The sequence below is a fragment of the Procambarus clarkii genome, chromosome 94 (genome assembly GCF_040958095.1).
Source record: "Procambarus clarkii isolate CNS0578487 chromosome 94, FALCON_Pclarkii_2.0, whole genome shotgun sequence".
NCBI classification, from domain to species: Eukaryota; Metazoa; Arthropoda; class Malacostraca; order Decapoda; family Cambaridae; genus Procambarus; species Procambarus clarkii.
In genome coordinates this window covers 8,151,913-8,177,638 of record NC_091243.1, presented here as the reverse complement: position 1 = coordinate 8,177,638, position 25,726 = coordinate 8,151,913, and the positions used below count along the sequence as shown (strand labels likewise).

Here is a 25,726-nt window from a genome sequence, read left to right as displayed (position 1 = left end):
CATAGTTGAGATACCATAGTTGAGATACCATAGTTGAGATGATGTAAAAGTATCAGGGACTGACCCCTTCTTCGTCGAGCGATTGCTTATTACTCCACAGGTAGTCGAACCACTTGATCACTCTCGTCTCAAGGTCCTTTGACACTTTTCGGAATTCCATGTACTGCTTTACTCCATCCATGCGGTTCTGTAACAAACAAAAAATTGCATGAAATTACTGTAACTTATATTTAAGTCAGATATTTGTCAAAGTATTCTTTCGCTCTATCTATGTGAGCATAAAACAACCTAGCAATGTCTTCGTTTGGGATTCTTCACTGGCATGAATCATTTTTATGTCCATGGAGTAATTATAACTAATACCTTTTCCAAATTTTCAGGTCAAATCTGGTTTAACAGCTGATACTATGTGAATATTATCTGGAATTTACCCCTTACACTATAAGACGAGCTCAAGACATGGAAAGCTCTAGTAACTTAATATTATCCTCCTAAACAGATGGGAATATGCTCACATAATAATACCTCTCTGCACATCTGGCCATCATAACATACCTGAAACTCGGCTCTGGCAGCGTTCATGTTGGTGATCATGGAGCCAACGTTGCCAACGATGGTGGCGAAGATGAGAACTCCCACTAGGAAGTCTACTACCACGAACAGGTACTCCTCATCGCGTTCAGGCTGAGGAGTCTCCCCAATCGTCGTCAGTGTCAGTGTCGACCAGTAGAAGCTGCCGGAGGAGGGCGATGCTACTCTCATGTGCAGTGACACAGTGATCCCTAAATATAGTTAGTTTTATCTTATATCAGTGTCAACAGACAGAGATAATCAGGATAGCAAGGTATACAGAGAGAAAGTGACACAGTAGGACAGATTTACATACTGTATATACAGTATAGGAGTACAGAAACATATGTACAGTATAGTGATATAAAATGCAGAAACATTTGTATAGTGAAATAAAATGCAGAAACAATTGTATAGTGATATAAAATTACATAAAATTTCATAAAAAATACATCAGATGAATAGTATTATTACCTACTATTGTATAGTGACCTTTGATGTACCTTTAAATGGGCTTCCAAATTAATATTGGATCCAGTGACCCACCTGTAGATGTATTGGTGAGAGAATTTGCCATTCCTCCCGATGGTAATGTTCTTGTACACCCAGCCGTCGCTGCCAAATCCAATGGCATAGGATATAGCGAAGTAGAGACAGGCATTCCAGTGGATGATAATGAGGATATACAGCACTACCTTGCAGATCCGAAAGGCGTTTGGAAAGTTGGTCCGCGTTTCTGTCTTGTCAAAGAACTCTCTCATCCTCGGGATCCTGCAAAGGAGGAAAGTTTTGAGGGGTGTGTCTGAGAAGAATGGTGTTTGGGAGGGATGGTGTGTGTGTGTTCAGGAGGGATGGTATGAAGGTGTGTGTTCAGGAGGGATAGTGTGTGTGTGTGTGTGTGTGTGTGTGTGTGTGTGTGTGTGTGTGTGTGTGTGTGTGTGTGTGAGGGATGACAGAGATATGCATGACACATAGAACATAATGAAAAAAGTTTAAGAAAAAGAGACAATTCTCTCATCCTTTTATCTTGATTTCCCACTTTGTATCTCCTTCCTCTAACAGTCAAAACAAATAGCCTATCCTTCTATATCTTTGACTGTTTTCTATGTGGTCATCATGTCTCCCATGTTGTTCTGCTTCCAGCAGAACATTTAATTAGATTTAACTGAGGTTTAATTTCATTAGCCTTTCCTCATTACAAATACCAGTAATTCTCAACTCTGAGACTAAATCTCTGGGCTAATTAAAAAAAAAATGTTTAATGAGATATGAACTCATACTGGTGTGTATATTATAGTATTAGTCCGATGTATATTGCAGTCAAGTTCCTGAACGACTGAACAACAAATGAACAACAAATGATATCCGTAGATGATGCCTTTAGGAGATAGGTTTGTTCAGATCTCAAGTCCCAGGTCTTTATTCTTACAGTTTCCAAAAGTTTTCTTTATCAATTGGTACTTTGCATCCAGCTTTCTGTACCCAGCACCCACTTTATTACCGTCTATTTACACAATTTAACCATAAGCATTTGGTGGATAAATCTTTCAATTTGTATAAGTCATTATGAAGTTTCTGGTAGTTTTCCACTGTATATATTATCTTCAGAATTTTTGCATTAGCTAACATCAAGACTAAGGATTCTATTGCCTATGGAAAATTGGTTTCATAGATCAAGAAGAAGATAGGCCTTAACACTGACTAGTGTGGGACCCCCACCTGGTAACATCTCACCTCTCATTAGCCTCCCATAACTGTGACTGTCTTCAGATGCTTTAATGTTTCTTACACCATACTCTGGAATACCTTCTTTGACACTACTGTCTGTTTCTCAGAGTTGTGTACTAATTTTGTATTGAGTGTAGTATAGAAGACTATCTGACTGTCCAAAAATATACAATCTACCAGTCTTTGTACTCACCTAGTTGTGCTTGCGGGAGTTGAGCTCATTGGTTCCGCCTCTCGACTGTCAATCAACTGGTGTACAGGTTCCTGAGTCTATTGAGCTCTGTCATTCGAAACTGTGTATGGAGTCTGCCTCCACTACATCACTTCCTACTGCATTCCATCTGTTAACTACTCTGACACTGAAAAAATTCTTTCTAATATGTACTTTCTAATATGTAATACTAATTTTAGTATTATGCTTCCGCCTGTGTCCCCTTGCCAGCCACTTGGGCTGGACGGTAGAGCAACGGTCTCCCTTCATGCAGGTTGGCGTTCAATCCTCGACCTTCCAAGTGGTTGGAAACCATTCCTTCCCCCTGTCCCACCCCAAATCCTTATCCTGATCCCTTCCAAGTGCTTTGTAGTCATAATGACTTGGCGCTTTCCCCTGATAATTCCCTCTCTCTCTCTCTCTGTCCCCTTGTTCGTGTTCCACCCATGCTCAGTAGTTTGACTTTATACACCACTATACACCCACAAGGGTAGATGTGTATGTGCGTGTGTATTTATTATGTGTACCTGCAGAATCGAGCTATTAGATCTTGGACCTAGCCTTTCTAGCCAATCTAATTTTACTCTATTATACCTACCACGTATATTTCTCTCTGACACACGTGAACACAAACACATGCACATTCCCAGGAAGAAACCCGTAGCAGCTGTGTAACTCCCAGGTACCTATTTACTGCTTGGTGAACAGGTGCATCAGGAACTCGGCCCATGTGTTTCCGCCTCGGCTGGGAATCGAACCCAGGCCCTCAGGACTACAACCCCTGAACGCTGTCTACTCAGCCGCGAGGCTCCCCCTGCCCCACAATGTGTGTGTGTGTGTGTGTCTGTGTGTGTGTGTGTCTATTGTTCTTCCTGTCCATCACCAACCCTTCTCACCTGTCCGGCATCGCCCCAGCGCCTCCCTGCTCCCTTCCTTCCCTCCCTTACCTCAAGAGCCTGTTGATCCGGACGAGAACAGGACCAGGGACTAGTAGGCGGTGTGGGTCGTTCTTGTCGACGCTAGAACCCGTGGCAAAGTAGACCAGGTCGGTAGGAAAGATAGATACCAGGTCTAGCCGGAAGCCCAGCGACCTCACGTAGTTCTTTCGCAACTTCGACGGCTCTTTCACCATCAGACCCTGCTCCAAGTAACCTGTCGGAAAGGTGTGCGTGCATGTGTAAAAGGAACGATGATAACATGAGGGTATGTTGGGTTATTTGAGCCATCAATATATATATATAAGAGAGAGAATGTCTTGTATGTTCGAGGCTGAGGGACAGACACATTGGCCAGTCTTTCCAAACTTAGCAGGGTGATGAGTAATTGTATGGCGAGTGTCTTAGGTTGGTTGAGGTTGATCCTCCAGGCCCTTCTTTAAGGAAAATTGGCATCTATTGAGACAACCAACGAGTCTTAATAAGTCAAAAACGTGTGTTTGATTGTCAATAGTGTTTTCCAACTTTCTCGGCTGTTATCGACATTGAATCAATCATAGATTCAACGTTAATAACATAAATTCAACGTCGATAACGTAATTTCGACGTTGATAACGTAAATTCAACGTTGATTCAACATGGATAATGTTGATTCAACATTATTTGAGCATGCTTTCTTCACTGGGGAAAAGAGTGGAAGGTTTAAAGAACAGGAGAGAGAGAGAATGCAAGGGAGAGCCGAAGACTGGCAGAGCATGGGAGAAGGGTAGGGAAAATGGGGGGAAGAGAGAGAGAGAGAGAGAGAGAGAGAGAGAGAGAGAGAGAGAGAGAGAGAGAGAGAGAGAGAGAGAGAGAGAGAGAGAGAGAGAGAGAGAGAGAGAGAGAGAGAAAGAGAGAGAAAGAGAGAGAAAGAGAGAGAGAGAGAGAGAGAGAGAGAGAGAGAGAGAGAGAGAGAGAGAGAGAGAGAGAGAGAGAGAGAGAGAGAGAGAGAGAAAGAGAGAGAAAGAGAGAGAGAGAGAGAGAGAGAGAGAGAGAGAGAGAGAGAGAGAGAGAGAGAGAGAGAGAGAGAGAGAGAGAGAGAGATGGAGATGGTCAGAGACCCGACCACCGCCAATATCCCCGCCCCTCTCCTCTAGTGTTTAATAAATAAGCTTAACACACACGTACCTATATAACTGGTGTTCATGGGTAAACAACTGCACGTGTAAACAGGTAAAATGAGGACTATGATGAGGAACAAACAGAATAACACGTCTTTGTGGAGTGAATAAATTGAATGAATAAACTATAAATATAAACTATAATATGAATATAATATAAATAATAACTATAATATAAATATAATAATAACTATAATATAAATATAAACTATAAATAAACAACTATAAACAATGAATAAACAACTATAAACAATGAATAAACAACTATAAACAATGAATAAACTATAATGAGGATAGTTATGGGTCCCGGTAGTACAGACGGGTTCGTTCTCGACGTACAATAAAAAATTCCGGGTTTGAATCCCAGACGGGATAGAAATGGTTGAACATATTTTCTTTCACCTAATTGATCTGTTCACCTAGCAGTAACTAGTAAACTGGTCTTTATGGTAGGCATAAGGATAATAAAGAGATTATTGTGAAGGGTGTAGAGAAGTGAGCGAGAAACAGTAGAGACAGCGTGAACAGGCACACAATTTAGAGGCAAGCAGAGGCAGGCAGTTTTTGTCTCTGGATAAACATAGTCTAGACACACACACACACACACACACACACACACACACACACACACACACACACACACACACCTGTGCGCCTAAGTACAGGCACATCTAGGCACATCTGTGTGCCTAGATAAACACACAGATTGTCTAGAGACAAACACACACTATAAGAGGCACGTACCTTCGTGTGCCCTGATGACCATGTCGACGAGGTAGACGCCGTCGCAGAGGTAGTCGCAGGAGAGCCAGAGGGCCGGGCTGAGGTTGTGCAGCTCCCAGAACACCGCCCTCCCGATGATCATCACCCAGTTGTACAGCAGCGCCACCGTCACCACCAACAACCACTGTACGGGGGAAGTAATGCCACATGGAAGATCAGCTGCCACGAGGAATTTTGTTTGGAAGGGGGAAAACATGATTAGACTAAAAAGAAAAATGTCAAATGAGGTGTTAACCAGTATCAGAACTTTAGGAGATTTTGAATCTCCTGGGCAGGACAGAAATGGTTAGGCGCGTTTTTTCTTTCACTTAATGTCTTTGTTTACCTGACAGTAAATGGGTACCTGGAAGAGGCGAGTATTATGGGGTTGCATCCTGGGATGGGTCGGTAGTTTGACGCTTGATCTTGTGGGGACCTAAAGTGTATATAAATGGGCTAAATTTTAATATGTTTGACGCTAAATAACTCGTTTTGTTGAACCTTTCAATATCTTCAGAGGCAGGAGGAAGTGGGGTACAACAAGTTAGGGGCCGCATCCGATCCCACGATCGTCGTCGCCCCTAAATCAACAACAACTAGTTAGCTAAGTCTACGAAATGTATAACCAAAAAGGATGAGATGCAGTTAAGTCACCCAGTGGATGTTGCCTAGGACAGTAAGGAAGATGTGAGCAGGCGCTCTTTAAAAGCCTAACTTTTAGGCTTTTAAAAGCCATATAATTAAGTATGAATCGTTAGGGGCCTTTCTGCCATCCTCAAGCTAGGCCTTTTGCCTTGAGGATGGTAGAATGGACCTACCTGTTGTAAGATAAATTTTTTTGCCCCGAGGGGCGAGTTTATTGGGCAGCGCCACTCATCCTGTGAGTGGACACACCGCCATAGCAGCATGTACAACACTCCCCAATGGGAAGAAAACCCGCTGGGTTGTTCATCCTGTTAACTGTAAGATGATTGTCGATTGTTTGATGACAGTGGGGGGGTGGGGGGGCAGTGTTTGTTATGCAGTACTTCGCCTATGTCTAAGGGGTGGGGGGGGGGGAGGGTGCGTGCACATCTCTCCTCATATTTTGCCTGAATTTACCTGACAGCCACTAATAATTGTGGCTTCGACGAAGACAGGAAGCCGGCGGCTTCTCAAAGTATAAAGGGGGCAGGGAAGAATGTTTCATTATGGGAAGTGGGCATCTTCCACAATGGGAAGGGAGAAAGCACATCTTCCACAATGGGAAGGGAGGAAACACATCTTCCACAATGGGAAGGGAGGAAGCACATCTTCCACAATGGGAAGGGAGGAAGCACATCTTCCACAATGGGAAGGGAGGAAGCACATCTTCCACAATGGGAAGGGAGGAAGCACATATGTCAGGGGATGACGTGGGGAGTACACCTTCCGATACATTATCTAGACTGGTAACCGTAAAAGTCCCGAGCTGTTAGCGATCTTAAGAGAATTAAGATTAGTTACCAGGCGTGGCTCTGAATGGCCAGAAATCGCAAGGCAAGACTTGGCCTAAATCTAAGTATCAAAGACGCTAATAACCAGAACAGCGAGGGAAATAATTCGAGCATCATGAGAGCTCGGCTCATTATAAGTCCCCTAAAAGTTTTAAAGCAATGTATAAAATATTCATTTAATACAAAACTACGATTATAATAATGACAATAATAAAAAGTACAACAGGAGTTACTAAACCTACAACTTTTGTGTACTGTTTGCTCTCTTCCGTTCCCGCCCTCCCTCATGCGGTTCCCAGAGCCAGCTGTGGCATGGCCCTGCGCCTCACCTTGTAGTGGGCAGGCTTAGTAGTGTCTATGGCGAAGTAGCCCTTGAGGGCTCCGCAGCAGAAGGTATGTGTGGTGTCATCTGCCTCTCGCACCTGCCCCGCCATCGCCATTTTCTCCAAAAAACTATCCGGTCGCTCTTGTTCTTTCTCCTGGCTTCCCGTCGCCCACGCCCGCAGCAGCTGCTGGGTAGAAGGAAATATTAGTTTAATTTGGCATCTTATAGCCTAAATCTAAATATCACAGTAACAAGGCTATCGCGAATAACCGAAGTCAATTACGGCCTCACGATAGCCCGTGCTACATGGATGGACATTTCGTTCTGAGTAGCTAAATCTAAAAGAACAACAACAGCCCAAATCTGACTACTAGAAACTGGTTGTCTACTGAAAGAGTCATAGCTTCAGCACTGACTTTCTCAGTTAACACTACAATTCGTTGGATTAGATTTTATTCAACTTTCAGCCAACCACCAAGCATGGACTTGATGCTACTGAATGCCGCCACTCACCACGCAACCTGCATAATTTATAATGAAAAAAAATTACTTCAACACATAACATATATACACATTAACTACCAGTCTTATTTAGAATAAGCTACTGTAAAATATGAATCTAATAACTGGGCGCGTGAGTGTAGTCCCTTCTAGCAAGGTTACCCATGTAAAAAAAATTCTGTTGTTTTCTCTTTTCATTTGTCTCGTTTTCTTTGCCAGATCTGACACGGTGACTCGTATAATAATAATAATAATAATAATAATAATAATTTTTATTTAGGCAAAGGTACATACATAAAGAGATTTTACAGTTTGTTGGCTTTATAGATAGAGCTAGTACATACAATGCCTAAAGCCACTATTACGCAAAGCGTTTCGGGCAGGAAAAAACACTACTGACTAAAGCTTAAAACTAATGGGTAAAAAGAAAAAAATGCGTTGAGTACAAATAAAAATAGAGGTAAAAGAGGGGGGGAACATTGTTGAAAAAAAAAAAAAAAAAAAAAAAAAAAAAAAAAATAGTTTTGTGCTTACCGCACCAGACTGTATTTAAAAGACAAAACTGTATTTATAGTAGCAAATATGATGACAGGCTGATCCCTTCAGAAATGACTTACCAGTTTTCAAGCTAGTTTCAGAGAATCCTTAGAGAGAGAATCATTCAACTTCTCAAACTACACAATCTTACAAAATTAGCATAACGTGGTTAAGGAACAAATCAATCCTGTCTAACAAATAATCAGCTACTCAGAAATGAAGCTTCCAGTACCTTTATATAAGGTGTCACGGGGACTGCAAAGGAAGCAGTCCCCGTGACACAGTGGTAAGACACTCGCCCGGCGCTTTGGCTTGGGTTCGTATCCTGGGCGGGCAAGATTAACTGGGCGCCCATTCTTAACTGTAGCCTCTGTTCACCCAGCAGTGAATGGGTGCCTGGTTGTTAAACGATTTGGCGGGTCGTATTGCGGGGAAAATTGGGATTAAAGACCTGCCCGAAACGATATGCGTGCTAGTGGCTGTGCAAGAATGTAAAAACTCTTACATTCTTAAGAGTTCACTCTTAAGAACTCATACAAAAAATATCGAGGCCTTGCAAAGCGATCTAAGTAAATTCCAAAAAAGGGTCTGAATAGCGGAAAAATTCTTTTCAATATTGAAATATTCAAGACCTTGCATGTAGGAGATAACAATACAAATCATAAACATTATAGAAGATATGATCAACCAGTCACTTGAAGATGTTCAACAATAAGTAATAAGGAGCTATACAATAAGTAATAAGGAGCTATACGGTGAAATAAGCCAACCAGACCTTAAGGATAATCAAACGAACCTTTAATTAAGGACAAGAAAGTGATAATTGAATTGTATGAGTTTCTTGTGCAAACCCCCCCCCCCCAGACTACTGTATTAATTTAATTGCAATATTAAAATATTGGTTTCCGTGGCACAGTGGTAATACACTCGCCCCACGCTTCGCGAGCGATTTGGCCTGGGTTTGTATCCTGACCAGGGAGGATTGACTAGGTGCCAGTCCTTAACTGTATGCCTCTGTTCACCCAGCAGTAAATGGGTAACTAGTTGTTAAGCGAACAAATCCACAAGAGCCGTGATGAGGATTCAAACCTACGTCCAGGACGATTTAGGTTCGAACCCTCATCACATATCTTATACATACATCTTTTACATCTACATTTTACATATTGAACATATTTACGTATTTTACATATTTACATATTTACATTTATATATATATTTACATTTATATATATATTTACATTTATATTTACATGTTGAATCTACATAAATGTACATTTTGATGTACATTTTACATTTTTTACATCTTTACATCTTTTACATCTACATACATACATCTTTTGTGGATCTGTTCATTTGATGTATCACGCTATTGTGAGTTCTGTGTGTAGTTGTTAAACGACTTGGCGAGTCGTATTCCAATGAAAATTAAGATGAAGGACCAGACCAAAACTCAATGCGTGCTGGTGGTTTTACAAGAATGCAAGAACAATTGTATATAAAAATACAATAACAAAATAAAATTGGGAGAGGAGGGAGCATGGGGGAGCAAACACCCGAGTATGGAGACCTCTCCTTCAAAAGGACATATTTGTTTGTTAGGAAGTTTAACACAAATCAACATGACTCATCCCAAAACTAAGTCAACCCTTAAATTAGGGTTTAACAACAGCTTCAAATTCCACAAATTCAACAGCGCCTCAGGACTAACAAGACTGCGAACCAGACTCTACAAGGCTGTTGTCATGGAGACTTTTTAACTATTTATTTATTTATTTATATACAAGAAGGTACATTGGGGATTAACAGAGAACACAGAAACTAAGTTGAATTTACATTCTTGTAAAGCCACTAGCACGCATAGCGTTTCGAGCAAGTCCTTAAACTAACAGATAATTTTTAGATAATTAACAGTAAAATCGACAAAAGATGTTTACAGGTACTTTACAGGTTTACTTTAGAGGTACAGATAATTTTAAGTAGAATAATAGAACTATAGAACTATAGAACAAAATACTATAGAACAAAGGAGGAAGATGTTAATCCTGGCCACATATTTTATAATGTAACACATGCGTAGACCAACAGCTTCAAATTCAACAAGCCACAATGTAGGACAGTATCTTGAGGTTATCTTGAGATGATTTCGGGGCTTTTAGTGTCCCCGCGGCCCGGTCCTCGACCAGGCCTCCACCCCCAGGAAGCAGCCCGTGACAGCTGACTAACACCCAGGTACCTATTTACAGCTAGGTAACAGGGGCATAGGGTGAAAGAAACTCTGCCCATTGTTTCTCGTCGGCGCCTGGGATCGAACCCAGGACCACAGGATCACAGTAAACAAGAGACCGCTACCCCGCCATCCCACATGGCAATAAACCAATGGAACCCCCTACCCGCTGATAGTGTAAATGCCCAAACAATACCTCAGTTAAAAATTCATCTGGAAAATCCCTCACGAAAAGGAAGACCTTTGAAAAGCTGCCGGCTTTCTGTCCCCGTCGAGGCCACTAGAGATGGTATAGCCCCTCCCAGGTAAATTCCGTTAGCATGACTATCTCCTCCTGGATGAGGTCTGGTAATTAAAACAGACCTTGAGCGAGGAGAGGCTGGTCTCTGGAGCCAGATTCACGAAAGCACTTACGCAAATACTTACGAACGTGTACATCTTTCCTCAATATTTGACGGCTTTGGTTACATTTATTAAACAGTTTACAAGCATGAAAACTTCCCATTCAACTGTTGTTATTGTTATAAACAGCCTCCTGGTGCTTCGGAGCTCATTAACTGTTTAATAATTGAAAACAAAGCCGCCAAAGATTGAGAAAAGATGTACACGTCCGTAAGTGCTGGCGTAACTGCTTCGTGAATCTGGCTCCCTGGGGTGCTCCCAATACCCCGTCCTCAACCCCAGGCGGAATGGAATAAACGGAGGGAATCGATAGACAAAATGATTATCGATCATGGATGTATGAGAAGGAGGGGTGGGGGCTGGGGGGCTGGGGGGGGGGACAATCTGGGTACGCTATTGCTCATTCTGTGCGGACGTGCGGACACACACGCACCTCCCCCCCCTCCTCCCACAAATGTACTATCTGGGAGGAGAAATTCTTCAAGAGTCAAATAGAGAGAAAGATCTGGGGGTTGATATCACACCGAACCTGTCCCCAGAGACCCACATCAAAAGGATATCTCCAGCGGCATATGGCCGCTGAAGAACATATGGCCGCTGAAGAACATAAGGCCGCTTATGAAGATCATAAGGCCGCTGAAGAACAAACGACTGGCCAACATAAGAAAACTGCCTTTAGAAACTTGTGTAAGGAATCGTTCACAATCTCGTATACCACTTATGTAAGACCAATCCTAGCGTATGCAGCTCCAGCCTGGAGTCCATACCTAGTTAAACACAAGACAAAGTTAGAGAACATTTCAGAGATATGCCACTAGACTCGTCCCGGAATTGAGAGGTATGAGCTACGAGGAAAGGCTAAAGGAGTTGAACTTCACGTCCCTGGAAAACAGAAGAGTAAGGGGAGACATGATAACCCCCTACAACATTCTCAGGGAAATTGACAGGGTGGACAAAGACAAACTCTTTAGCACGGGTGGAACCCGAACAAGGTGACACAGGTAGAAACTTAGTACCCAAATGAGCCACAGAGACATTACAAAAAATTGGTTTTCAGTGTCAAAGTTGTTAACAGATAGTTGTTAACAGCCTCCACCACATCACTAGGAAGTGATGTGGCGGAGGCTGACTGTCTTCACGGTGGCAGACATGATTCCATGAATTCTAAACGGGCAAAATTGGGTCCCCATCCCCCCTAAAGAGGGGAGAGGGGAGTGGGGGGGGGGGGGGAAGAAGGCAGCTGCCTTCAGTAGGTCTAAGTTCCTTCTGTTTTATCTTAATATTGTCTCGGATTATTTACATTTTTTAGCTTATTTCCAAGACTATTTGCTATACTAAAAAAAAAAAACCACTTTACACCATATGATTGGCACAAGAGGCACACACCGGCCACATTAACCACTAGAGCACACTAGAGCACACTAGAGCACACTAGGTGAGTTAGAAGCGATCAGTATCACTGTTGTTGGCGTCCTGTGGTGCTGCCAGTCTCCAAGTTTCCTCCGTTGTGGCGCTATGTTGTACTCCTATTTCATTGACTAATTAGCCCAATAAGACACAGGTGTGTGTGTGTGTGTGTGTGTGTGTGTGTGTGTGTGTGTGTGTGTGTGTGTGTGTGTGTGTACTCATCTATTTGTGCTTGCGGGGGTTGAGCTTTGTCTCTTTGGTTGTATGTGTGTTTATATGTGTATGTATATGTGTTTATATGTGTTATATATGTATATGTGTTTATATGTGTTCTATGTGTATGTATCTTTGGTTGTGTGTGTGTGAGAGAGAGAGAGAGAGAGAGAGAGAGAGAGAGAGAGAGAGAGAGAGAGAGAGAGAGAGAGAGAGAGAGAGAGAGAGAGAGAGAGAGAGAGAGATACAGACAGACAGACAGACAGAGAGAGAGAGATACAGACAGACAGACAGACGGAGACAGACAGAATAACTACACTGACGTATTAGCCAACGTTCTGACAACCTTCGTCAAATTACTCGTTTGAGAGAACGGAAGCCCAGCATTGAGCCTCACACGGAAGCTCAGCATGGAAGTTCCTGCTGAGAAAGCTCTTCAAGAAAACCTATAAGAAGGTTCAAAGTTATAAAACAAGACTTGTCCTCTGAACTATGAAGACAGGCTGAGGGAACTAGACCTTGACCTGCAAGAGTAACGAAGGCAACATGCTAACGACATTCGGTTTCAGATACAAAGAGAATTAACGAAAAACAAAAGTTTTTGTTTTTCGTTAATTTAAGCGGAAGAATTAATCGAGGGGACATAAATAGTAATTAGATTTTAAAAATATGGTTAAAACTAACAAGATTTTAAACGTAAATGTGAAAGGAGTTATTGCATTTAATATCTTATGGTTCGAAAGACAGGACTGAAGAGTTGATGCCAAACTCTCTTAGCAGAACCGGACGACCTGTGGGGTAGTAGCTATCGGCCCTAGATAATCCCAACAGATTAGTCGTGGGTTCGATACCCCAAGCAAAGCGAGACGTTTTTACCACGTATTGCCTCCCCGTCTTTGACCATCTTTCTTACCAATCGTATTCAATCACGTTCTTCACTACGTTCCCATAAGCACATAACCATTAACACATTAACAAGTGAGAAGGTGGTGGAGGCCAAAACCGTCAGTAATTTCAAAGCATTATATGACAAAGAGTGCTGGGGAGACGGGACACCACGAGCGTAGCTCTCATCCTGTAACTACACTTAGGCAATTACACTTAGGTAATTACGTACCCTCAGCACGTAACCATCAACACGTACCATCAGTACATCGCCCAGCACGTACACCAAGCCCACCCCAACACTGTGTTCTCCTTCAACATGTACTCACATCGCTTCCCACCATCACCTGCATTCACAACGTATAACCTCAAACCCCACCAGGGCATCCCATCAGCAGGAGACACAGGCGCATCCCATCAGTGCACTCCTCAGCAAGCACACTCTTCGCGTCCCCATCCGTGTGTTCCTTCAGTCGTGTGTAGGCACGTCCCTTCGCCAGCCCCATCACCAGGCTATGTGCCAGGCAGCAGCAGCGGGAGGCACCCAGCAGTCCATCGTCCGGCACAAGAAAGCCATGGACCCGAGGTGAGTACCGCCTCTCAACTAAAAACTTTTTTGTATTACTTCTTGCTTCCTTCTCCAGAAGAGTCAGTCAACACAGTAGATTTTGGAGATTATGGTTTGACATTTTATTTAACAAAAGGGCAACAGTAGAAGTCGAGTTTTACTACGTTCAGGTTGTTGTGTAGGTATTTGGGAGGCATGGAACAATTTCTCCTTTATTGAAACTTTACCTGGTACGAATCTTGGTCTGACGTTATTCCACATGAACTTAACCCATCTGATCAGGGTCCACCTGAACTCATATGACCAGGACCCACTAGCTCACTTCGACCCACCTGACCAGGGCCCACCTAGACCCCCCTGAAGCAGGACCCACCTGGACCCACCTGAAGCAGGACCCACCTAGACCCACCTGAAGCAGAGAAACGAGCCTAGCGAGCGCGGCTTGCTTGCGACTGCTGTGTTCCTCGTCTCGATGGTCCAGACGCAGGATCTCCGAGCAGGTGTCGTCAGCGAAGGAGTGTCGGAGGCTTCCGGGGGAGAGGAAGCCGTTCTCGCCGCTCTGCCGGAGGACATACCCTGCGTTAGTCCGGGAAAAAAGTGGAGGTTTGAGAGGGGAGGGGGCGGGGATGCTGCCCGAATCTTAAGGAACAGGTTCCAAGGGGAGGAGAGTGAGGGAGCCCTTAGGATGTCAGTGCCTGGAGATGCGGTAGGAGATTATCATGAGGAACGCATTGATAGGTTGTGTGTGCGAGGGAGCGTCCTGGCCGGTACTGAGGGGTAAAGAGACGGCCGACAACCAGGCCACATGAGGAATATTAATGTCCTAGTTTGGGGAGGTTAGGAAGGAGATTTGTGCTAGTGATGAGGAGCTGTTGAGGTGAGCAAAATTAAGGTAAAAGATAATTAAGTAAATTCATAACTCAGTACACTAATGTAACAATTGATCAGCATGTCAACTGCTAGCAATAACCTGAAAGTTTTTTTTTTTTTTTTTTTTTTTTTTTTATAAAAGAAATATACAAAGTATAGCACAAGATACAAGACATGAACAGAAGAACAAGAACATAACAAAACATAAGTAGAAACACAGGCATAAAAGAACATTGCAGTACAAGACCCTAGAAACTCCAGGGACAAAAGACCGAATACAAAATTAAACATAATAATGGACATACAACAAACGGACGCATACGGACATGGAAAGACACAACAACCATACACAGAATACACCAGACACGCATACATATACAAAATTAGATGTTCATAAAAGAAATACACAATACACAAACCAGACAATAGAAAACAAATCATACAAACATACAGGACAAACATAGCAAAGTGCGAAAGCACGGATGCAAACGAAACATACACAACAAAAACCAAGAAAGAAAACACACAAAATAAGGCACAATAAGAAAACCCCGAAACGGGCACTGGATGGTTACACACCCACACACACCAACAAACAGAATGTTACAAATAAATATCACGACATAAATAACATAAAACACAACACAAACACACACACATCAAGTGCATAGCACAAAACAGACAAGAAAACAAGCCACGCAGGGGCAAGAACAATACCCACACCACCCACACGCACAGACAAGGTCACCCACCTGTGCACGCAGGCACCGGGGAAACATTACGCACAATACAGACAGAAACCAAACACACCAATAAACCAATCACTCATACTTCTCCGGGTACTCCCGAGCAGGAAACCGCAAACAATAAGCCTCCCAAACAAGTTGGAGACCGTCAGAAATCGGACACCCAGGAGTCGCAGTAGGCCGAGGCATCGAATTCGGCACTCCCGAGACAAAACACTGCGCACTCGGAACCCAGATGGTAGAAGGGCACCAGGGAACAGGACGCACTGAGTCAGTACACTGAAAAGTCACAGTTGTCGTAGATCCGTCGAGCACCTCTCCGGTCGAGAGGAAAAAAGGGACAGGTTTCCCCCGAGGACGCTGGGCACACGGGCGCACACTGGGAAGCACATCTGACTGCACTGCAGGCCGCACACCGGCCCGCCCACTAGGGCGTGCACACCGTTGGGTGTCAGGAACCGCACCGAGACCCGCGGAGGGTGTCTCCGCAAGGGCCCTAGAGCCCCCACCAACTGGAACAGGAGCAGAGGCCCCCCGCTTCACATCCTTCGTCAACACCACCACAAGGTCGCTCTTACCAGGGGCAACAGCCCACTGAGGGGAGCCACCAGCAGGAGACACAGCATCCAACTCAGAAGGCAACACAGCGTCGGCCACATCATCATCCTCCATTTCATCCCGCTCCTCTGCCCACGACCGGCGAGGTGACGCACCCCGAGCCGAGCGACGGCGCTTAAACAGAGGCTGCTGATCGTCGGAGCTGTCACCCCCAACAAGCGGTGTCCCAGAAGAACCATCGACAGGAACGGAGACCGGAGTCGGAGAAGGAAGAGACAACAGGCGGAAGGGAAGACGTCAGCACACGTGAGGTATCCAGGGATGGCGACGGAACCTGCTGAATAGAAGAGGTACTCGTCAACGAGGAAACTCCCAGAGTCGACGAGGCAGAAGACGTGGGCGGAGACACACATACCACCGCACCATCAGCCCCGGGAAGCACACTGCCTCCAGCAGGAGACTCGGGCACCACCCCTACAGCATCCCCCGAGGTCACCGGATGCGGATGCACTTCCACAGGCATCGAACGATGAAGGTCCGAAACAGGCGCCCTTAGGTCCCCCGAGCTCACCGGCGGGGCAGACACATCCGGTCCAGACGTATTGACATCCGGAACCGCCGCAGGATCCACACCAGGCACGAGCACAGAGCGAGAATCCGCCGGGGAGTCCACACGTACAGATAAGCGAGGAAAATCATCCTCTAGGAAAACTGCAGGGGCATCTGTATGAGGAGCGTCACAACCGGCCGCGACGTGGCCCTCAGCACCACACCGGAAACACGTCCGGGTCTGCCCCTGATAGAAGGTCCTCAGAGACAGCCCACGATAGGAGACCCTGGACGGTATAGGGCTAGTGAGCCGCATGACAAGCGTGCGTGAACCCAGTCGGACCCCCTTCAGTCGGCCCGCACTCAAAGTGTTGAACCGGTGCTTCACCACCGACCCAAACCGCGTAAACAAGGCCATGAGGGCCGCCTCGGGGAAGGTCACCGGCACGCCGTGAATACTCACAAACGTCAAGGCCCCCCAGGGATCCGAGATCTCCACAGACACAGCCGAATCCGGAAGAGGAAGCGTGCGGCCATTCCAGCGGGCCACAAACTCCCGGTATACAGTTGACTTGGCGAACGACACCGCAACACGGGCGGGCGACAACTTCTCTAGGCCCAGGAGCTCGGGGACGTCAACACGGAGGACGTCGAGGAGGGCAACTTCTACAACGGGCCAACCCACATCAGCAGAAAAATCCAGCCGCACTGTGTCTAGTCTTCTAATACGGCCAGTACCAGCCCCGTCCATACTGGCAGGTGGGGCCCCGACCAGCGGGAGCTCCACACCCCCCCACAGCAACCGCCACTCAGCAACGGCAAACGACCACTGACAGCCAGAGCTCGACGTCTGCACCCTCTGGTGGCGCAGCCAGGACTCTTTTCTAACCTGAAAGTTGACAACTGACAGCAGTAACAAGGCAATTAAGCACCATGGCACCTTATAACAATTACCTGAAAACATAGAGGCAATACAAAATATAGTTTCATTATTTCCGAAAGCCTTCCTCTACTGCTCCAATCATCGCCAACAACAACTACGACGACCTCACATCTTTAAGGCCTAAAAAAATACCTTCGAATTTACATGGTGCTAACCTGTGATTCCGAACCTGGTCACCCGCGGACGCCAGACCCCGCCACTGTCGCACCAGCCAACACAACATGTTAAGACACTGGAGTTAAACGCTTCCATTGACTGCGGGATGATTGCAGTTTTTGTATAGTAGAGATTGCCTTTATTAGGTATACACTGTAGCTTGAGAGGATGCCCAGGACACCTCAGTGTATTAGAAATAGTGTTCCACCTTACACTGTGGCTAGGGAAGTTAGCCAGGAAAGTCCAGTGTACAACGGTTAGCACAAACTAAGAGTAGAAACGCACACACACAAATATGAAACTAGAAGAAGAACCAATGAGACCAGAGAAAACAATGCAGGCTGAGAGGAAGGCAACTCACAGCCTCCGAGAAAAGATCATTGCCAGGGTTAAACATGTGACAGTCACGCTAGTATAGGCGAAGATGTCTAGATAGCTGTTTATATCCCCACACACACAGTCAGGACAATAGTGCCTTGCGCCTGAGTGAACCTCTCGAAGCATATAAGGAAACTTGAAAATATTCTGTAGTATGCCAGAAAAGCGGTTCCAGCAAAACGAGAGTTGAAAACAGAGAACAAATTTTAGCAACGTTTACAGAGAGAGAAAGAGGGAGAGATATGGTCACTATGTAAAAGATACAAAAAAGTAATAGATTAAAATGATAAGGATACTTTCAATTTCACGATATACCAGTGCTAGGATTCTATGCTAAATCAGTGAGAGGATACTACCTATGCTAGACCAGTGCTAGGATACTGCCTATGTCTGACTAGTGCTAGGATCCTACCCATGTTAGACCAGTGCTACGACACCATACGAAAGTTAGACCAGTGCTAGGCACCCCCCCCCTCCATCAAGCTTCAGGAGAGTTAAAGTACAAGACAATTGGTACAAGGTTAGGGGGCGGGACATGAAGACACTGATTGTTAAGTACGACAATAACGACCACTTCCCCTCCTTACCCCCCCCCCCCCCACTTACACACTTACACACACACGAACGAGCGCGCATGAACAGCTTAGGAGAGAGAACATTGTTGTGGAAGTGTCAGGCAGTTTAAGTGTGCGAAAAGTGCGCAGGCGCCAGCAAGCTTCAGTATGAGCGAAGTGTGAAGGGTGGGCGGTACGGCTGTCATTAGCGGGAGTGAGTGTAGTGAAGTGTGATAAGCGTCACTCTCTGTGACTCTTCACAGACAGAGAGTCTGTGAAGAGTCTCTATGTCTTCACAGTCTCTATGTATGTCTGTGTTTCTGCCTGTCTCTCTTCTTCCCCTTCCGTCACAGGAGCAGGTACGGGGGGATCTTATACGCCAATATATTTCCACAGACAGGAGCCGTCAGCTACCTCTACCCATTATAAGCCCTATAGCACTAATACTGCCTCCCTGGAACACGATCCGTAAATCGATTTAAATCCAGGTCACCAATTACTTCTGGGCGTACAGGGCCGGATGTTGCGTAGGAGCCGTCGACACAGTTTAATAACTACACCCCTCATCACACTCTCTCACCACACTTTAGCCAAGCACTCTCACCACCCTCATCTCACCGTCACCATCACAACGCCTGCGAGGCAGTTCGGCTGGACCCTGGCCACCATTATAGGCAGCCTTCTCTCTAACTTGGTACCGTAAGATCGGCAGAATACAAAATTATTCTTCAGAAGGCTAATTAACCCACACCCACCCATGTAGAAGGATAGGGAAGACATAGCCTAAGCTACTCTATCTCTTTGAGATGTATTTTAGTGTTTCAACAAACGTATTTGAACTTGAACTCACCCTTGTACTTGTTCAAGCTCTGGGAGAAAGTTCCAACTAAAATTTAATTGAACTGACGTAAGAGAGAGAGAGAGAGAGAGAGAGAGAGAGAGAGAGAGAGAGAGAGAGAGAGAGAGAGAGAGAGAGAGAGAGAGAGAGAGAGAGAGAGAGAGAGAGAGAGAGAGAGAGTATGAGACAGGCATCATGTATCATCTTCCGCTTTTCCTTCCTCTCCTTGTTTAAAACTAAGAATAATGTTGTCTGTAGACCAAGAGGGAGATGAATGAGACCCTTACAGGAAAAAAAAAGGTATGAAATAACTTATTATCTAGTCCTTTAAAAAGCCCCCTACGTCGAGGTCTCATCGCTTGCTGAAGTATGCAGAGAGAAACACTATAGTTCCATTTCCATCCGGATCTCGAACACCTGAATCGACTCTTGTCAGTTCTGAGATTAACCTCGTGTGACACTGCGGAGGCTCGCTCGGAGTAATGGAGTGTCGAAAGTCGGATCTGAACCGATTCTAATACCGAACGGAATAGGATTTAACTACTTTTTGCCCGGCATTTTGACGTGGGATCATCGTTGGGGCGACTGCTATCGACCCCCGAAGACAATACCGTTGATGTAGATGGTTGGGGGGACCCGGCGCTCGCGTGATCATCGCGCATCGACCCGGATATGACAGGCAAAGAGGAAGGAGGGGATGATGGAAGTAATGGAGGGAGGGAGGGAGGGAGGGAGGGAGGGGGTAGGAAATAAGGATGGGAGGGGTGGAAGGAGGGGGAAGGCAGAAGAGACGGAAGGAAGAAGAGACGGAAGAAAGAAGAGAGGGAGTAATGAAAGAAGGGTGATGGAACACGTGGGCTGTTCCAGGATTTCTATCAGCCTCTCCAGTGTACACCTGTTGTGTATACAGGTGGTTTTGTGTCTGTCTGTCTCTCAGTCCGTCTTCCTGCCAGACTTTCTGTCTGGGGACGGGCCACGAGGCCTCTTGGTTGGGATTGGTCGACGCCCATCATCATCATCCTAGTCACTATCGTCATCAACCTCATCAGTAACCCTCCAGAGGTTGACAGGCCTTAATCCCAACACCAAACCATCGTTGTTTAAAAAATATATATTACCCAACTGGAAATAATTATGTAATATTTGTATATATAATAATACAGTAGGCCTAGTTGGCACTTGGAAACAGTGCTGATAGGCCTGTTTGGTGTATGGAAGCAGTGTTGTATTCTCTCTCTCTCTCTCTCTCTCTCTCTCTCCGAATATCTCCAATCGGCAGAGCGTCACGCATGATCACCTGTTGAATGCTCCACTTTGCCTCCTGCAGAAGGCGCGCTCAGACGCCTGGTACTATGCCGACACTTTGCCATCGCAAGCTAAAGTGTTCACGCTGCAATGATCACACACTAGTAACTCAGGGGTAAAACATTCACGCTAACAGCGAATGTTCTATTGCGCACAAGCTCGTATCGTCCGCGCCAGATTATGTATCAACATTCGCATGCTGAAATGCGTGTTGAATGTGATGTGAGGTGCCGGCTGTGAGCTATGGGAGAGAGGGTGCCAGCTCGTGGCCCTTGGGGTGCCAGCTGGTGGCCCTTGGGGTGCCAGCTGGTGGCCCTTGGGGTGCCAGCTCGTGGCCCTTGGGGTGCCATCTGTGAGCTATGGGTCAGGGGGGGGGGCTCTCCAGGTTACCGATACGCCAATATAAACACGACACTCAACACTCGAACTGCCATTAGCTTGATGACCCGTAACCAGTGCCACCAGTGCCACTTGGCTTGCCACCACCAGCCACTTTCTCCTACCAGCCACTTTGTGCTGAGATTGAGTGGTGCAGCTGCTGACGAGGCAGAGGAGTGTGCTGAAGATGCACGCTTGTCTGTGCTGGTCTCAGCAGGGATGAGGTCCGATAAAGGCCTTTCGTGCTCTCTGTCTGTTGATGCGAGTATGTCTGTGTCCTAACTTTCCTCACTATCCATCTACACACATGCTAACTCTCCTCACTATGCATCTACACACATGCTAACTCTCCTCACTATCCATCTACACACATGCTAACTCTCCTCACTATCCATCTGGCTAGGGTAACAATGTTTGTCAAACCTGGTTTAGTTGATTATCAATTAGTCATACAAACTGGCGTTCAAACCAGAGGGCTGCCGGCACCAAATTAATGAGTTGAAAACTGTCGTAATTAGTCATATTACGTTAAGTATTGCTCGAGGGGTGGCAAATATCTGAACACACACACACACACACACACACACGCACACACACACACACACGCACACACACGCACACACACACACTCTCACACACTCACTCACACACACACACACACACACTCACACACTCACACACACACACACACACACACACACACACACACACACACACACACACACACACACACACACACACACACACTCACACACACACACACACACACACACACACACACACACACACACACACACACACTATTTAACACAAGGGGCACACGCACTAGGGGACACAGGTGGAAACTGAGTGCCCAAATGAGCCACAGAGATATTAGAAAGAACTTTTTTAGTGTGAGAGTGGTTGACAAATGGAATGCATTAGGAAGCAATGTGGTGGAGGCTGACTCCATACACAGTTTCAAGTGTAGACATGATAGAGCCCAATAGGCTCAGGAACCTGTACACCTGTTGATTGACGGTTGAGAGGCGGGACCAAAGAGCCAGAGCTCAACCCCCGCAAGCACAACTAGGTGAGTACAACTAGGTGAGTACACACACACACACTCACACACACACTCACACACACACTCCTTTAATGATTCCACGTTGTCGGGGACAGAATGCTTATTAGGCCCACTGAGTGACCTTGCCCAGGATGCAAGCCACAACAGTTGTCTAGCTCCCGGGCCCCCATCTACTCCTAGATATCCCTGAGACATCGGGTGTAAAGAAGCGTCCCCCCCTTAAGGTCTCGCCCCGCACAGGAACCGAACCCGGGTCCAGTCGATTATGGGCCGACGAGACTGTTACTATTCACCTGTTGGTTCTTATTCACTGTTTGGTATCACATCCTGTTTGCTGTTCTTCAGCAAACTACCTAAGATGACAACAGGGAACGTCTAAGGCATCCACACCTTCCTTGTCCCCCGTTCTGGTCACTGATTGGCAGTTACTCATTGTGACGTCAGATCCCCACAATGGTTTCTTATTGGTCGATAGTCATCGTGACGTCACATCACCGCTGGTCATCGCTTGGCCGTTATTAAGACGCAAGTTCACCGAGATGGTCGCCGATTGGCCGCTAATCATTGTGACGTCACATGATTGCTTCTAGGACGTATTCATGCGGCTCGTGATTGGTGGGAAACAATCAATGTAAATATTGCCATAACAACGTGCAATTTGATACTACGTAACAAGCAATTTATGCCGGAAATTGTTCATAGTGAAATACAAGTGAGGTATTAGGCTCCAGGGATACAGTACTACAGCTATACATCAATACAGTACTGTAGTTATACGGTGCTACAGCAAATCAGTGCTACACAAAAATGCATTCACAGAAATATACTAATACAATAATACAACAATACGATAATACAGTCAGAAGGAAACAAGGGGAGTCTCTAAGGAGTATAGTCTGTGTTTATTTAATACATCGTTATGTCAGATGGGGCGCCTGATAGCTGGGTGGACAGCGCTTCGCATTCGTAGTCCTGAGGTTCTGGGTTCGATCCCCGGTGGAGGCGGAGACAAATGGGCAAAATGTTTCTTGATGATGCCCCTGTTACCTAGCAGTAAATAGGTACCTGCTTCCTGGGGATGTGTAACAGAGAGGCGGCCTGGTCGAGGACCGGGCCGCGGGGACGGTAAGCCCCGAAATCATCTCAAGATAACTCAAGATGTATGGAGGGAGAGTGAGGGAGAATGAGGGAGAATGAGGGAGAGTTAGGCAGACTGAGGAAGAGTGAGGAAGAGTGAGGAAGAGTGAGGGAGAGTGAGGGAGAATGAGGGAGAATGAGGGAGAGTTAGGCAGACTGAGGAAGAGTGAGGAAGAGTGAGGGAGAGTGAGGGAGAGTGAGGAAGAGTCAGGGAGAGTGAGGAAGAGTGAGGGAGAATGAGGGAAAGTGAGTCAGTCTGAGTGAGAGCAAGACAGAGTGACAATGAGACAGATCATCATATTGAATAAGACTGAAAGCGATTGATCAATAATTACCGCACGAGGGGTTCGATATTTAGTAGGAATGATGTAATTTCCCTAAAGGACAATGTTTCGCTAATGTACACAATAGCATCCTCAGAGGCAAAAGGGAACAAAATCATGAACCTTTCAAAGAGAAGTTTCATCGCCTGCGTTGTCAACATCTCAGGCTGGGAGCGTGGGACAGGGGACAGGCTGGGAGCGTGGGACAGGGTGCAGGCTGGGAGCGTGGGACAGGGGACAGGCTGGGAGCGTGGGACAGGGGACAGGCTGGGAGCGTGGGACAGGGTGCAGGCTGGGAGCGTGGGACAGGGGACAGGCTGGGAGCGTGGGACAGGGGACAGGCTGGGAGCGTGGGACAGGGGACAGGCTGGGAGCGTGGGACAGGGGACAGGCTGGGAGCGTGGGACAGGGTGCAGGCTGGGAGCGTGGGACAGGGTGCAGGCTGGGAGCGTGGGACAGGGGGCAGGCTGGGAGCGTGGGATAGACAGGGAAGGCACTGTTTTAAGAGTCCGGCATAGCAGAGATCCAGTTAATTGTATATTTTTTATCCAGCCTCCAGTTTTTCCCCTCTGGATCACGAGCTGCCGTAGGGAAGAGCTCTGAAAGACGCTCCCCCTGAACGTGCTCCCCTTGAACGCCCTCCCCCTGAACGCGCTCACCCTGAACAGCAGCAATTATAACTCAAGGCGCTCAGTCAGCAACAGCTTCACTCAGAGTCTGTTATTTTCAGGAATAACACTCCATTGTTTACACTCCACGACTGACTCGCATCTGGAACATGTTCTCTCAGAACGTAAATATTATGGAGGTGAAACAAACCGACTATTCACAGACTTTGTACCGTGAGCCGCGTCTAACAGCCTGGTTGATCAGTCCAGCAACCAGGAGGCCTGGTCGACGACCGGGGCCGTGGGGACGCTAAGTCCCGGAAGCACCTCAAGGTAACCTCAAGGTAAGGTGGTAAATCAAGAATTAAGTATATATATACACCTATTTGCATAAAACTACTTGGGTAATCCAATTGCCAGGGGCCAGCCTTCTGAATGAGCTGATGTATGATATACACTATAGTGTTGTATGCATTTATGAATATGAATACAACACTATTCATAAATGAAGGTCACCTCACTGCTGACCTTCTTCATATGCAGGCGATGAGTCACAATAACGTGGCTGAAGTATGTTGATCAGACCACACACTAGAAGGTGAAGGGACGACGACGTTTCGGTCCGTCCTGGACTCATTCTCAAATCGACTTGAGAATGGTCCAGGACGGACCGAAACGTCATCGTCCTTTCATCTTCTAGTGTGTGGTCTGGTCAATAACCTTCTCCATCTATTGTCTTAGGTTAAGGTACAGAGTGACATTTAAATTATCAAAGTGAAACCCAATCATGAAGTAGAAATTAATACGTGTATTCACCTAGTTGTATTCACCTAGTTGTGCTTGCGGGGGTTGAGCTCTACTCTTTCGGCCCTCCTCTCAACTGTCAATCAATCAACTGTTACTAACTACTAGCTATTTTTTTTAACCCTTCCCCCCAGAAAGCAACCCGTAACAGCTGTCTAACTCCCAGGTACCTATTTACTGTTAGGTTACAGGGGCATCAGGGCGAAAGAAACTTTGCCCATTTTATTTTCTCGACTTCCCCGGGATTCGAACCCGGGCCACAGGATTACGTATCCAGCGGGCTGTCCACTCAGCCACCAGTGTGTGTGTGTGTGTGTGTGTGTGTGTGTGTGTGTGTGTGTGTGTGTGTGTGTGTGTGTGTGTGTGTGTGTGTGTGTGTGTACGACATGGAGCCGGCAGGGAGAAGCGACATGGACGAAAAGTCTTTCAATGGAACGTAAACTGAACTAAAAGTAGATAATTTAGACATTTGATTATGCCAACAGTTCAAGGAACACATTAATCGACTGTTCCAGTTACTGGAACATCGTTCAGAGTCCACAGGAGGCGGAGATATCGAACGATATGGACAGAGGTGACCTAATTAGCGACTAGTGGAAGTTAACTC

General features: G+C 45.9%; 1 protein-coding gene across 1 annotated transcript in view; it reads right to left on the bottom strand.

The window, feature by feature from the left end:
• CngA (Cyclic nucleotide-gated ion channel subunit A) overlaps positions 1-25,726 on the bottom strand; it is a 67,772-nt gene that overhangs the window by 16,527 nt on the left and 25,519 nt on the right. Inside the window, exons 3-9 of the mRNA XM_069319913.1 lie at positions 14,316-14,465; positions 7,171-7,350; positions 5,349-5,511; positions 3,457-3,661; positions 1,117-1,341; positions 556-733; positions 65-187 (exon numbers count right to left, since the gene is read on the bottom strand). Of these exons, the coding sequence (XP_069176014.1) occupies positions 65-187; positions 556-733; positions 1,117-1,341; positions 3,457-3,661; positions 5,349-5,511; positions 7,171-7,350; positions 14,316-14,465 (1,224 nt within the window). The remainder of the gene's footprint in view (positions 1-64; positions 188-555; positions 734-1,116; positions 1,342-3,456; positions 3,662-5,348; positions 5,512-7,170; positions 7,351-14,315; positions 14,466-25,726) is intronic.